This window comes from Scyliorhinus torazame, chromosome 7 (genome assembly GCF_047496885.1).
Source record: "Scyliorhinus torazame isolate Kashiwa2021f chromosome 7, sScyTor2.1, whole genome shotgun sequence".
Lineage (NCBI taxonomy): Eukaryota > Metazoa > Chordata > Chondrichthyes > Carcharhiniformes > Scyliorhinidae > Scyliorhinus > Scyliorhinus torazame.
The window spans coordinates 108,368,387-108,381,725 of record NC_092713.1 but is presented as its reverse complement, the minus strand read 5'-3'; the positions used below and the strand labels follow the sequence as shown (position 1 = coordinate 108,381,725).

The following is a 13,339-nucleotide window of genomic DNA, read 5'->3' as shown; positions in this document are numbered from 1 at the left end:
CCAAGGTCAACACTTCCACACTATCCCCATAACCCAGTAACCCCACCCAACACTAAGGGCAATCTTGGACACTCAGGGCAATTTATCATGGTCAATCCATCTTACCTGCACATCTTTGGACTGTGGGAGGAAACCGGAGCACCCGAAGGAAACCCACGCGCACACGGGGAGGATGTGCAAACTCCGCACAGACAGTGACCCAAGCCGGAATCGAACCTGGGACCCTGGAGCGGTGAAGCAATTGTGCTATCCACAATGCTACCGTGCTGCCCGTTGTGGGGTTATGGGGATTGGGTGGGTGAGTGGACAGGGGTTGAGTGCTCTTTTGAAGGGTCGGTGCAGAATCGCTGTGCCAATAGCTCCTTCTGGACTGTGGAGATTCTTGAGTGGTAAAAATAAAAATACTTAAACTTGATTGGATGCAGAGGGAGCGCGTGGCTCTCACGATTAATGTTGTACAGCACGCACTTCACTTCACGTGCCCTTGCTTTAAGTGTGTATCACGTCAGTTATACTAGTAGGAAAACAACTACATGGATGAAAGCCAGCAGAATGTGGCAACAGTCAACAAAATGTTTTAAATTTTAAAAATATATAAATGTAGAGTACCCAATTATTTTTATTCAATTAAAGGGAAATTTAGCACAGACAATCCACCTACCCTGCACATCTTGTTGGGTTGTGGGGGTGAGACCCACGTACACATGGGGAGAATGTGCAAACTCCACACGGACAGTGACTCGGGGCTGGGATCGAACATGGGTCCTCAATGCCAGAGGCAGCAGTGTTAACCATTGTGCCGCCTAACAGTCAGCAAACAGTCTTGTGCGCCACACTCAGAATCTTGATGGGGCTGCATGTGCCCCCCCACCCCACCGGGCCGCAGGCTACCACTGACCTATTGTGTGTGATGGCTTTTTTTGTTGCAAAAAACAGTTCTACTCCCCTGCCCTTTGCTCATAGCTTAGTTACCATTGAATCAGCTTCACCAACTAGTGCAGGCAGTGCATTCCAGATCACAACAGTTTACTGCAAAAAGGTAGGCAGCGGTTATAAAGTTGGTGTTCGTGAGATTTGCTGAATGGAAATTAGTTCCCTATTAATCGGATATGTCAACTCCTGTTGTCAATATAAAGTGTTACCAATTGTTCTTAAACTCTTGTGTTTCCGTACCATTGTGCCTTGGCTTCTGCATACCAGGTTTAAAATCTGCATGCCGATTGATTTGCATGTAATTGAAACGACATGTGTCACCAGCTACTGTGCAGACCTCAGGCAGTACAGTTCAAATAAGATGAACTAAAAGTACTGCAATGCTGGAAATCTGGAATAAAGCAAAAACTCTGGAAATACTACAGGAGACATATTGATTTTAATTATGGCCATCTGGATAAGTTTAAGAATCACACATGAGCAGCAATGTGCAACATATTTGATGTGCAGAGTTGGTAGCTGAATTTAATAGGTCTGAAATAACTTTAAGGAATAGTTACTGCGGGAATACCAAACTATTGTGTTAGATAGGGACATCAAACACTCAGTAAAACCTGACTTACTGCATGGTTTCTGAGTTTCCAAGATATGTCATTGTTTAATATGCTATTGGCAGTCACCATATAATCTATACAAACACAGATGATGGGTTTTCAAAGTATAGTTTCATCTTTTGGCAACAGCTGAACAAAATTTGATGAGATTTGGAGCGAAACCCAAACACTTCTGTATGGGTCAATGACTCTGTTGCAAAACATAAAACATCCTAATTTGTACATATCCTCTACTCCCCTTTCATTCCCTTGGATTAACGTTGATTTTGCAATGTGCCATTTTTTGAATATCCTCTTTGCATATCTTAATGACTGAACTATTTTTTCTGGCCAAGTAATCACAATGATTTATAAGAATACTTAGCTTATTTTGCACACAAAGGACACTTTGTGAAAATTCCAGTTATTTTTCCCAGTTTATACTTGCAATGAAAATTTTAAATTCTAGTTGTTGATAGTTCCATTTCGTCTGCATCATTTTAGTGATTTGTGGAAGAAGAGTTTTCACCCCGATTTAATTTGCACTGCATACAATTTACAAACATTTCTCAAAATCAGCATAATCAATATTTCTGTGTTCTATCTTGGACAGGCACATGGACAACAGTAAATTGAAGGGGTGTAGGTTAGGTTGATCTTTGATTGGGATAAGTGGTCGGCACAACATCGTGGGCTGAAGGGCCTGTACTGTGATGTACTGTTCTATGTTCAATGGACTAGTCATTGGGGAAGATCTCTTCTGTTCACTGTGTAAATAAATTGTAATTTTTAAAGAACAAGTTTATGGTTTGATGACGCATCATGCAACTTTTAATATAAAAGCACAAAATTAGTTGCATTTAAATTACAATTTAATAAATTCAAATAATATCTGATGCTCTAGGTACCTTTTGTGTTTCATCCACATTTTTCTGGATGCATTATTGTGCCAAATGTAATAGCGTTTTTGCAATGTGCATTGATGTACTAGATGTTCCCTGGTGCATATTTTTAAGACTCCAGTGACTGATTTCTACTGGTTTCATTGTGCTAACCTGGTTATTGTTTGCTCTTTTCAGGAATGGGTTACGGCAACTGACATCAAAGTGACCTTGAATAGGTTGAACACCTTTGGAGACGAGGTTTTTAATGACCCGAAGGTTCTGAAGTCCTACTATTATGCTATTTCAGACTTTGCGGTTGGTGGAAGGTACTTTTATGTTTCCTTAATTTTCACATTTATTTTTAAAAACCTGCTGGTGAATTCAGGTTCATGCAATTGCATGAGTTGTGCTGCTTTTCTTCGTTCCCTGTCATTGAAATTTATTGTCAGGCACCAAAGTTACTCGGACATTGATCTAAAACCTGGCGGAACAATTGAAATGAATGCCAGTGTGCAATAGATTGTAAAGGAGATTGAAGTGGTACAGGCATTGGGGTTTCTGTGGGCCTGATATTTCAAATGCTTTAAATATCTTCAGTATGTTTAGGTTATCTTGTGATGGTTCATTTCCTTCCTTCAAAGAAAATTCAGAAAACACTGCAGATTAGCAAACTAATGCATGTTTCAGTGGTTTTGACCTTCTTTAAAAGAGATCGGTGTCGTTCTAGATTGTCAAGTCTTGAACGCTCTTATGAATTGTTTTCCATTAAACATCTGGAGGCTAACTGTTTCTGTATGGCCGTGGCTGTGCAACAATGCATAAGGTAGTGTGAAGGCTGTTCATTAGCTTTCCCTTTCAAGATATAGCTCATACAGCTTTGCAAGTATAACTTGCAATGTACTGGACACTAGAAGGGACAGGCTACATGCAACAGAGAGGTCTGTCAATAACCAGACTTGAAAGATTCACTTGACTCAGCACTTCCTCCTTCAGGGAACTGAGTTCTGTATTTTCACTATCCATGAGTTCTGTATTTTCACTATCCATCAAATGCTTCCTGATATCGCACCTGAATCACCTATTTTTAATTATCCCCACTTCTAGCTTTCTCACCAGGGGACAATAGTTTTATCTGTTTACCTTATCAAATTCACCATTTTAAATATCTGTATTAGACCAATCTTAACTCGGGGAATGCAAGCCATGTTTATGCAACCTGTGCTTTAGGTCAGGCATTGTCAAACTCGGGGGCACGACCCGTGGGTGGGTCACAGGCAGGTGTCAGGAGGGTTGCAGAGCCGTCCGTCGCGGTGCTCCCGATCACTCAAATCTGCGCGCAGCAGCCGGCTGTTCATAACGCTGGCTGCAAGCCGCCTTCAAAATGGCCGCGAACATGTAAAGAAAAATGCGGCTGCACTGCGCATGCGTGCCGGATCATCGGTGCGCATAGGGCACGCATGTGCAGTGCGGTCATTTTTTTTTTAAACGGCAGCAGCGTTTTGTTTTACAAGTTCGGGGAAGTTTTATTCATTTTTTTTACAAGTTCGTGGGGGGGTTTATTTGATAAAATTTTGTGGGATAAAATGCAGAACTTTGGACAGATGGAGACTCCATACTTTCCGACACCGGAAGGCTTCACCTTCATCCAACAGGTTCCATTGGAGGAGCGTGTACGAGGGCCAAAGGGACCCAAAACCATTTCCTCTATTTTTGTCAGCAGCAAACAACGTAAGAGGAAAATGGTGGGTCGGACAGGTCAGCCGGCGTGGGTCGCGAAGGTTGGCCGGTTGGTAAAAATGGGTCCCCGGAAAGAAAGTTTCAAGAACACTGCTTTAGGTCATGGTATCATTCTGTGAATCTACTCTGTACTTCCAAGGCAAGTATATATAATATAACCTATATTAAGATGTAATGCCCAATATTTAGTCTAGTACTCTGGATGAGGTCTGAGCAAACACCTGAAGCATGTCCAACCTATTCAAGATGAAGACCAACATTCCATTAGTTTTGTTTACACCTTAACACTTAGCTTTTGTGTACCTGATGACACATTCATTTGCTCCTCCACATTTTCTCATCTCTTGCCATGAAGAAAATATTCTGATTTGTCTGTCTTGGATCCAAATCTGATGTCCTTGCACTTCCCCATATTGAACTCCATCTGCTACTATTTTGCTACTTTATCTGTCAATGTTCCCGTTTGTTTTCCTGCTCTTATTTGCATAAATGGGGGCAAATAATGAGAATAAGGGAACAATTGCTCAGTAGTTAGCACAATGGAATTAGATTCATCTCTGAAAACAAAGATAATGAATTAACAGGAACATGTGAAATTTAGAGAAATGAGGGATTTCGGTCAAATCAACTGCACAGTAGGCAATATATAAGTAGCAAGGAATCTGACTGTATCAAAGGGGATATTTGTGCTTACAGATATTAAAACTAAACATAATTTTAAAAGTGAGGAATATAAGAAAATTAGTGCAAATAGTATTGAAGAGAATTGTGAAATATAGAAAAAAGTAAAAAGGAGGTAAAAAGAAAGACATTGTTTAAAATTTGTTTAAAAGGAATCTAAAGGGGACATATAAAACAAAAAAGCAAAAGAACTGTGAAAAAGAGGAAGTGTCCACATGGGACAGAGGAAGATTAATTAGCTATGGTGGATGAAGGTCTGCTAGAGCTGTTAAGCATATTGCATTTCAGAAGTAATGGTAGAAGGTGTAAGTGTAGTGGAGAAGGACATGGAATATTGTGGATATAACTATTGAAAAGAAATTAGCATAACTCATGTATGCCTGCTAAAAAGGAACAAAGAACAGCTGCAGTATCTGCTGAGGTGCAAGATTGATTTTTTTCTCTAATCCTGTTTGGATATGGTAATTTTGCTGGGGGGGTGCATCACATCTCTGTTCATAAAGGAAGTGAACAATGAACCAGATAATTACAAACTAAATAGTCGTAAAATCATAGAGCTTTACATCCCAGAAAGAGTCCCTTCGGCCCATCGCATCTGCACCGGTGATCAAGCACCTATCTATTCTAATCGCTTTCCCCAGCACTTGGTCCGTAGCCTTTTATGCTATGACGTTTTAAGTACACAATTAGCAGCAGTGTTTCTCTCCGTTTATCTTATTCTCTGGTTATCTGAAATATATAAAATTGGCACAGGCAGATGTATCAATGGTATATAAACATGGGTGTCTGTAAGCATGTGTATTTACCTATTTGGTATATGTATGTGTGTCTATGTCTTGTATCGATGGTATATAAACGTGGGTGTCTAAGCATGTGTATTTGCCTATTTGGTATATCTGTGTCTTGTGCGTCTCTGATGTATGTAGCTGTCTGGGTGGTTTCCAGTGTGGCTCAAATTTTCAACATGTTATCTGACTGTCTCTGGTTCTCTGTCACTCTCCCCTAAATCTGCATCATTTTACCCTGAACATTTGACGCAAAGTAATGGGAGTGCGAATGATAGGTTTTCTTTCAACGGCAGTTGTGACCAAGCTCTGAAATCAGTGAGACTTTGGAAATTAATGGGTTAATTGAGGACACATTTTGTTAAAAAGCTACGGTATGCAAAAGTGACCAATTATTTTTTTAATAAACATTTTATTGAGGTATTTATGGTTTTACAACAAAACAAACAATGTACATGAATTTTATAAACATAGTGCAAAAGCCATCTTCCTCCCTTACAGGTCCCACCTTTACTAATCCCCTACTCTGAACTAAGCTAACCCCCTCTCCCTTTCCCCCCCCCCTCACCCCCTTCTGCTGGCGGTTAATTTGCCGCGAAGAAGTCGACGAACGGCTGCCACCTCCGGGCGAACCCTAACATTGACCCTCTCAAGGGGAACTTGATTTTCTCCAAGCGGAGAAAGCTAGCCATATCAGATAGCCAGGTCTCCGACTTTGAGGGCTTTGAGTCCCTCCAAGCTAATAATATCCGTCTCCGGGCTACCAGGGACGCAAAGGCCAGAACGTCTGCCTCTTTCTCCTCCTGAATTCCCGGATCTTCCGACACTCCGAAAATCGCCACCTCTGGACTCATTGCCACACTTGTGTTTAACACCGTGGACATGACATCCGCAAACCCCTGCCAGAATCCCCTAAGCTTTGGGCATGTCCAGAACATGTGGACATGGTTCGCTGACCCTCCCACACACCTTGTGCACCTCTACCCCAAAGAACCTTTGGCGGGCAGCACGGTAGCCTTGTGGATAGCACAATTGCTTCACAGTTCCAGGGTCCCAGGTTCGATTCCGGCTTGGATCACTGTCTGTGCGGAGTCTGCACATCCTCCCCGTGTGTGCGTGGGTTTCCTCCGGGTGCTCCAGTTTCCTCCCACAGTCCAAAGATGTGCAGGTTAGGTGGATTGGCCATGATAAATTGCCCTTAGTGTCCAGAATTGCCATTGGTGTTGGGTGGGGTTACTGGGTTATGGGAATGGGGTGGCAGTGTTGACCTTGGGTAGGGTGCTCATTCTAAGAGCCGGTGCAGACTCGATGGGCCGAATGGCCTCCTTCTGCACTGTAAATTCTATGATAATCTATGATAAAACCTGCTCATGCGGGCCACTGTCATGTGAGCCCGGTGAACGACCTTTGTATCAGGCTGAGCCTGGCACATGTTGTGGACACGTTGACTCTGCTCAACACGTCCGCCCAGAGATCATCCTCTATTTCTCCTCCCAATTCCTCTTCCCACTTTTGTAAGGGCCACGAAGAATCCAGCACGAGTTTTAAGGATACAAAGTAATAACATTTATTTACTATAACATATATACATAACAGTAGCAGTAACTTCCCTTGCTACATACTCCTTCCTCCTGGTTCCTGAACTGGCCAGCTTATTTGTACTAGGAGTTTACTAGTGGTTTCTCCGCCCCCCTCATTGGGGAAGCTCATACTCCCACAGGATTGTGGGATAGTCATTAGTCCCCAGCCAATGGTAAGTAGGCAGGTTATAACACCCACCTGTGCTTCAGCTCCTCCGTCTACTCCCCTCTGACCCCATGAGTTCCTTGTAAATGTCAGAGACCCTCCCTTCTCCCACCCACACTCTGGAAACTACCCAGTCATATATCCACTTTGGTGGTAGGAGCGGGGAGGTTGAAACCTGCCTACGTAGAAAGTCCCGCACCTGCATGTACCTAAATTCATTTCCCCTCGCCAATCCAAATTTCTCCTCCAGCTCCCTCAGGCTCGGAAAGCTCCCCTGTATAAACATATCCCCCATCCTCTCAATCCCTGCTCTCTGCCATCTCCAAAACCCTCCATCCATCCTTCCCGGGGCAAACTGGTGATTGTTACAGATTGGAGACCACAACTCCCTCCGCTCCCACATGCCTCCTCCATTGCCCCAGACCCTCAGGGCCGCCACCACCACGGGGCATATGGAGTACTGTGCCGGCAGGAACAGCAGAGGCGTCGTTATCAACGACCCCAATCTGATTCCCTTGCAAGAAGCAGCCTCCACACGCTCCCATACCTACTCCCCTCCCACCACCCACTTCCTGATCATGACTATATTCGCCACCCAATAGTAATAACCGAAGTTCGGCAGTGCCAGCCCGCCCACCCCCGGCTCCACTCCAGCATCCCCTTTTTACTCGCATGGTCTTACCTGCCCATACAAAGCCAGTGATTACCTTATTGACCTGTTTAAAAAAAGGTCCGCGGAATAAATATGGGGAGACACTGAAACACAAACCGGAATCTCGGGAGGACCATCCTTTTCACTGTCTGCACCCTCCCAGCTAGTGACAACGGGAGCGCGTCCCACCTCCGAAAGCCGTCCTTCATTTGGTCAACTAGTCGGGCCAGATTTAGCTTGTGCAACCGTTCCCATTCCACACCACCTGGATGCCTAGGTACTGAAAGCTGCCCCCTGCCACTCTAAACGGCAGCTCCCCCAGTCGCTTCTCCTGTCCCCTTGCTTGGACCGCAAACATCTCACTTTTCCCCATATTTTGTTTATACCCCGAAAACCGGCCAAATTCCCCCAGGATCTTCATAATTTCTTCCATCACCTCTAATGGGTCCGATACATACAGGAGCAGGTCGTCTGCATAAAGCGAGACTCTGTGTTCCATTCTCCCCCGGACCAGCCCCTTGAGGCTCTCAGAGCAATTACCAGCGCTCTATGGCTAACGCGAACAACAGTGGGGAGAGGGGGCATCCCTGTCTCGTCCCCCGTGCAGGCTAAAGTAGTCCGATGTTGTCCTACTTGTCTGTACACTCGCCACAGGAGCTTGATACAACAACCTGACCCAGTCAATAAAGCCCCACCCAAATCCGAACTGTCCCATTACCTCCCACAGATATTCCCATTCGACTCGATCAAAAGCCGTCTCTGCGTCTGTTGCGATCACTACCTCCACCTCCCTACCTTCCAGGGGCATCATGATCACATTTAACAACCTTCTTACATTGACTACCAACTGCATTCCCTTAACAAACTCCGTCTGGTTCTCTCTCTCTCTCTCCCCCCCCCCCCCCCCCCCCCCCCCAAAATAACGTCCAGAACACAATCATCATTCCTAGAGGACAAGATTTTGGCCAGCAGTTTGCCGTCCACATTCAATAGGGATATCGGTCTGTAGGACCCACACAGCTCCGGGTCCTTGTCCTGCTTCAGGATCAATGAAATCGTGGCCTGTGACATCATCGGAGGAAGCATCCCACGCTCCCTTGCCTCGTTGAATGCCCTCATCAACAGTGGCCCCAATATCCCAGAGAACTTTTTAGAGAACTCCACTGGGTACCATCCGGCCCCGGGGATTTACCAGACTGCATGGCCTTCAGACCCTCCGGTATCTCTTCCAACCCGATCTGGGCCCCCAGCCCTTCTACCTGCCCCCCGTCTTCCTTCGGGAAATTCAGCCCCCCTAGGAAATGCCTGTCTACCTTCTCCCTGTGGGCCCGTATCAAGATCAGGTCCCCTCTAACCACCGCCTTCAATGCCTCCCAGACCACCGCTGTCGAAACTTCCCCCATGTCGTTGACTTCCAGGTAGTTCTGAATACATTTCCTCAACCATCCGCACACCTCTTCGTCAGCTAAAAGTCCCACGTCTAGCCTCCAGTGCGGGCGCTGGTTACTGTCTTTGCTAACCTGTAGCTCAACCCAGTGCGGTGCATGATCTAAATCAATCCGTGAGTACACTTTATGCATGTGTGAGTAAAAGGAGAACTCCTTCACATTCGGCTGCCCAAATCTCCATGGGTCCACCCCCCCCTCTTTGAGTTCGACCGGTCTAGGTCTAAACCAGGGCCAATAACTGTGTTGCAGTCCCCTCCCATGACCAACTTATGCGAATCTAGGTCCTGTATCTTCCCCAGCATCCTCCTTATAAACTCCACATCATCTCAATTTGGCGCATACACATTCATTTACTAGCATCAGCTGCACCCCCTCCAGTTTCCCACTGACCATGATGTACCGGCCTCCCACATCCGTAACTATTCTTCCTGCCTCAAACACTACTCGCTTATTAATCAGGATCACGGCCCTTCTAGTCTTCGAGTCCAGTCCCGAGTGAAAAACCTGTCCGACCCATCCCTTCCTTAATCTGATCTGATCAGCTACTCTAAGGTGCGTCTCCTGTAGCATTACCACATCCGCCTTCAGTCCCCTCAGATGCGCGAACACGCGTGCCCTTTTAACCGGCCCATTTAGCCCTCGTACATTCCAGGTGATCAGCCTAGTTGGGAGGCTCATCGCCCCCCTCTTCGCTGATCAACCATCACCTTTCTTGGGCCAGTGTCCAGCCCGCGCCCCATGCCTCCACCGGCCCGCCCCCAGGCAGCCTCAGCCCCCAACCTCCTCTCTGTCCCTCAGCAAAAGTCCCTCCCTCGTCAACAGAACATTCCACCCCCCCCGTAACAGCACAATGTAAACCAACCCCTTCAACAAGCATAACATCTGCTCACCCCCCCCACTGCGCGTCCGTGAGCTAGCCCGCCCAGCGAGCTTGGTGGCCCCCGCCCATGGTGCCAGACATTCTCCCACCTATTGTGCCCCCCCCCCCCGCCTATACACACATATTCAAACGAAAAACTAGTCCCAACCCAATTGCCCTAGAAAAATAAACGATAAACAAAGAAAAGAATCAAACAGATGATCCAGCTTCTAACAGACACACCTCCACCCCCCCATCAGTGCAAATGTAAACTTTAACTCGCTCAGCTCTGCAACTGGCCCCAGGTCAATACAAAAGGCATTACAAATAACGTCAAACAAACGGAAAACAAGAAACTTTTTTAACGTGAACGTTGCAGCAAAGTTCAAAGTCCTCAGTCCGCCACCAGTCCTTTCCTTTTTGCGAAGTCCATCGCTTCCTCGGGAGACTCGAAATAAAAATGTTGCTCCTCATACATGACCCAGAGACGGGCCAGATACAGCAGTCCAAACTTCACCTTTTTCTTTCCTTGCGAGCGATCTGTGAGCCCTGTCCACCTCCAAGGGTCGGGAGAACGTCCCATCCCCCAGCAGCTTCTCGAGCATGCCCGCTATGTATGCCCCAGCGTCCGCTCCTTCGGACCCTTCCTGGAGACCGACAATTCTCAGGTTCTGCTGGCGGGACCTATTCTCTAGGTCCTCCGCCTTCTCCAGGAGCCTTTTCTGCTGGTCTCTCCGCATCCCCACCTCCAACTCCACCGCAGTTTGATGTTCCTCCTGCTCAGCCAGCGCCTTCTCTACTTTCTAGATCGCCCGATCTTGGGCGTCCAATCTGAGCTCCAGCCACGCAATTGATTCTTTAATTGGGTCCGATTCCACCGCTTCTGCTTGGCGAAGCCCTCCTGGATAAATTGCATCAGCTGCTCCGTTGACCGCTGGGTCGAAAAGCCAGGACTCCGGTCATCTGCCATGCTTTCTCCCGCTGCAGCTTCAGCCCAAGCCTTCTCTGTTCGTCTGTTTCTTCCTTTGCGAGCACTTCTAGTCTGCCTCTCCATGCACCGATGTGGGAATCCAATCAACAATTGCCTCTACCGTCAATTTTCCAAGTCAGGTCCGGTAAAAAATCGGGGGGTGGGGGAGATAGGTCCAAAGATCCGACCCGAGCGGGAGCCACCAAATGTGCAACCTACTTTTTCATAGCCGCCACCGGAAGTGAGAAGTGACCACTTAGATAGTCTAATGTCAATGATTGAGAAATCTTTGGAAACCGTAATCCTTCAAAATTAATTGGCGCTTGGTGAATTATGGACTGATACATGATTTGTTTCTTTAAAATAAATTTAGAGTACCCAATTCTTTTTTTTCCAATTAAGGGGCAATTTAGCGTGGCCAATGCACCTACCAGGCGCATGGAGAATGTGCAAACTCCACACGGACAGTGACCCAGTGCCAGGATAGAACCTGGGTCCTTGGCGTCGTGAGGCAGCAGTGCTAACTGCTGTGCCACTGTGCTGCCCTGATACATGATCTGTTTAAGGGCAATAAATGTTTCCTCCTTGATTGAGTACTTTGAATGAACAGAGAGGGTTGATGTGTTAGTTGACGTTCAAAGGGCATTGATGAAGTGCCAAATATAGACTCGTGAGCTAGATTAAAGGGACAGTGGTAACATGATACAAAACTGGCTAAAGGGCAGAAATCAAATACTCATGGTGAAATTGTTTTTTAGACTGAAGGACTTTAAGAGCATAGGAATTGGGAGCAGAGTAGGCAATTCAGCCCTTCGAGCCTGCTCCGCCATTCAATCAGATCATGGCTGATCTCAACCTGGTCTCAAATCCACCTTCCCACCTGTTGCCCATGTCCCTTTAACCCATTTCGTTATCAGAAATATATCTATCTCTTTCTTGAAACCATTTAATGACTCCGATTCCACCGCACTTTGGGGCAGTGAGTTCCACAAATTCACCACCCTCTGCGAGAATTCGTTCCTCCTCATCTCAGTTCTATATCTACCGCTTCTCAACCTATAGCTGTGATCTCTCATTCTAGAATGCCCCACAAGGGGGAACATTTGGTCTATGTTTGCTTTATCAATCCCTTTTCGTATTTTATACACCTCGATCAGATCCCCTCTCATCCTTCTAAAATCCAGCACGTATAACTCCAAACTGTTTAATCGCTCCTTATACGTCAACCCTTTCATACCCGGAATCAATCTGGTAAACCTCCTCTGAACTGCCTCCAATACCACCACAACCTTTCTCAAATAAGAACTGGACATAATACTCCAAATGTGGTTTCAACAACACCCTACATGGTTCCGCGATGCTCTTTTTTACATCTATCACCTGAAAATGGATATACAGGGTATAACTTCAAAGCCAAGAATAAACTCAGAAATGTAGCAAACATTGACGAAGTTCATAACAGAGATCAAGAGGACACAGACAGATGAACAGACATATATAGAAGCCATCATGTATGGCACTTTTTGCAAATACCAGATTCTCACCAAAGTGCTTTACAGCCAATGCAGTATCCTTGAAATGTGGTCTCTGTTGTAATGTGGAAAACGAGAGAGCCAATATGCACACAGCAAACTCCCAGAAACTGCAATACGATAATGACCAGTTAATTTTGTGATGTTGATGGAAGAATAAATCTTGGCCAGGGCAACTCCCCTACTCTTTGACGTGGTGTGACAAGAGAAACTGAGGTTTTAATCCTTGGAACAGGGAAGGTTAAAAGGAGATTTGAAAGAGGTGTTCAGAATAATGAACAATTTTGGTAGAGTAGATGAGGTTTTTGGTAACCAGAAGTCTCGGCTTTAGGGTCATTGGCAGAAGAATCAGAGGTGGCATGAGAACCTTTTTTTCTTTATCCTGTAAGACGCAGTGATCTGGAACGCATTCCTAAAAATGTGATGGCAGCAGATTCGATAGTGACATTCGAAAGTGATGAATACTTGAAGGGCTAAGGAGAAACAACAACGGAATGAGAATAATTAAATTGCTTTACC

General features: G+C 45.6%; 1 protein-coding gene across 1 annotated transcript in view; it reads left to right on the top strand.

Annotated features, from left to right (window-relative positions):
• lamc1 (laminin, gamma 1) overlaps positions 1-13,339 on the top strand; it is a 368,639-nt gene that overhangs the window by 233,637 nt on the left and 121,663 nt on the right. The window contains exon 3 of the mRNA XM_072511236.1: positions 2,606-2,736. Within this exon, the coding sequence (XP_072367337.1) occupies positions 2,606-2,736 (131 nt within the window). The remainder of the gene's footprint in view (positions 1-2,605; positions 2,737-13,339) is intronic.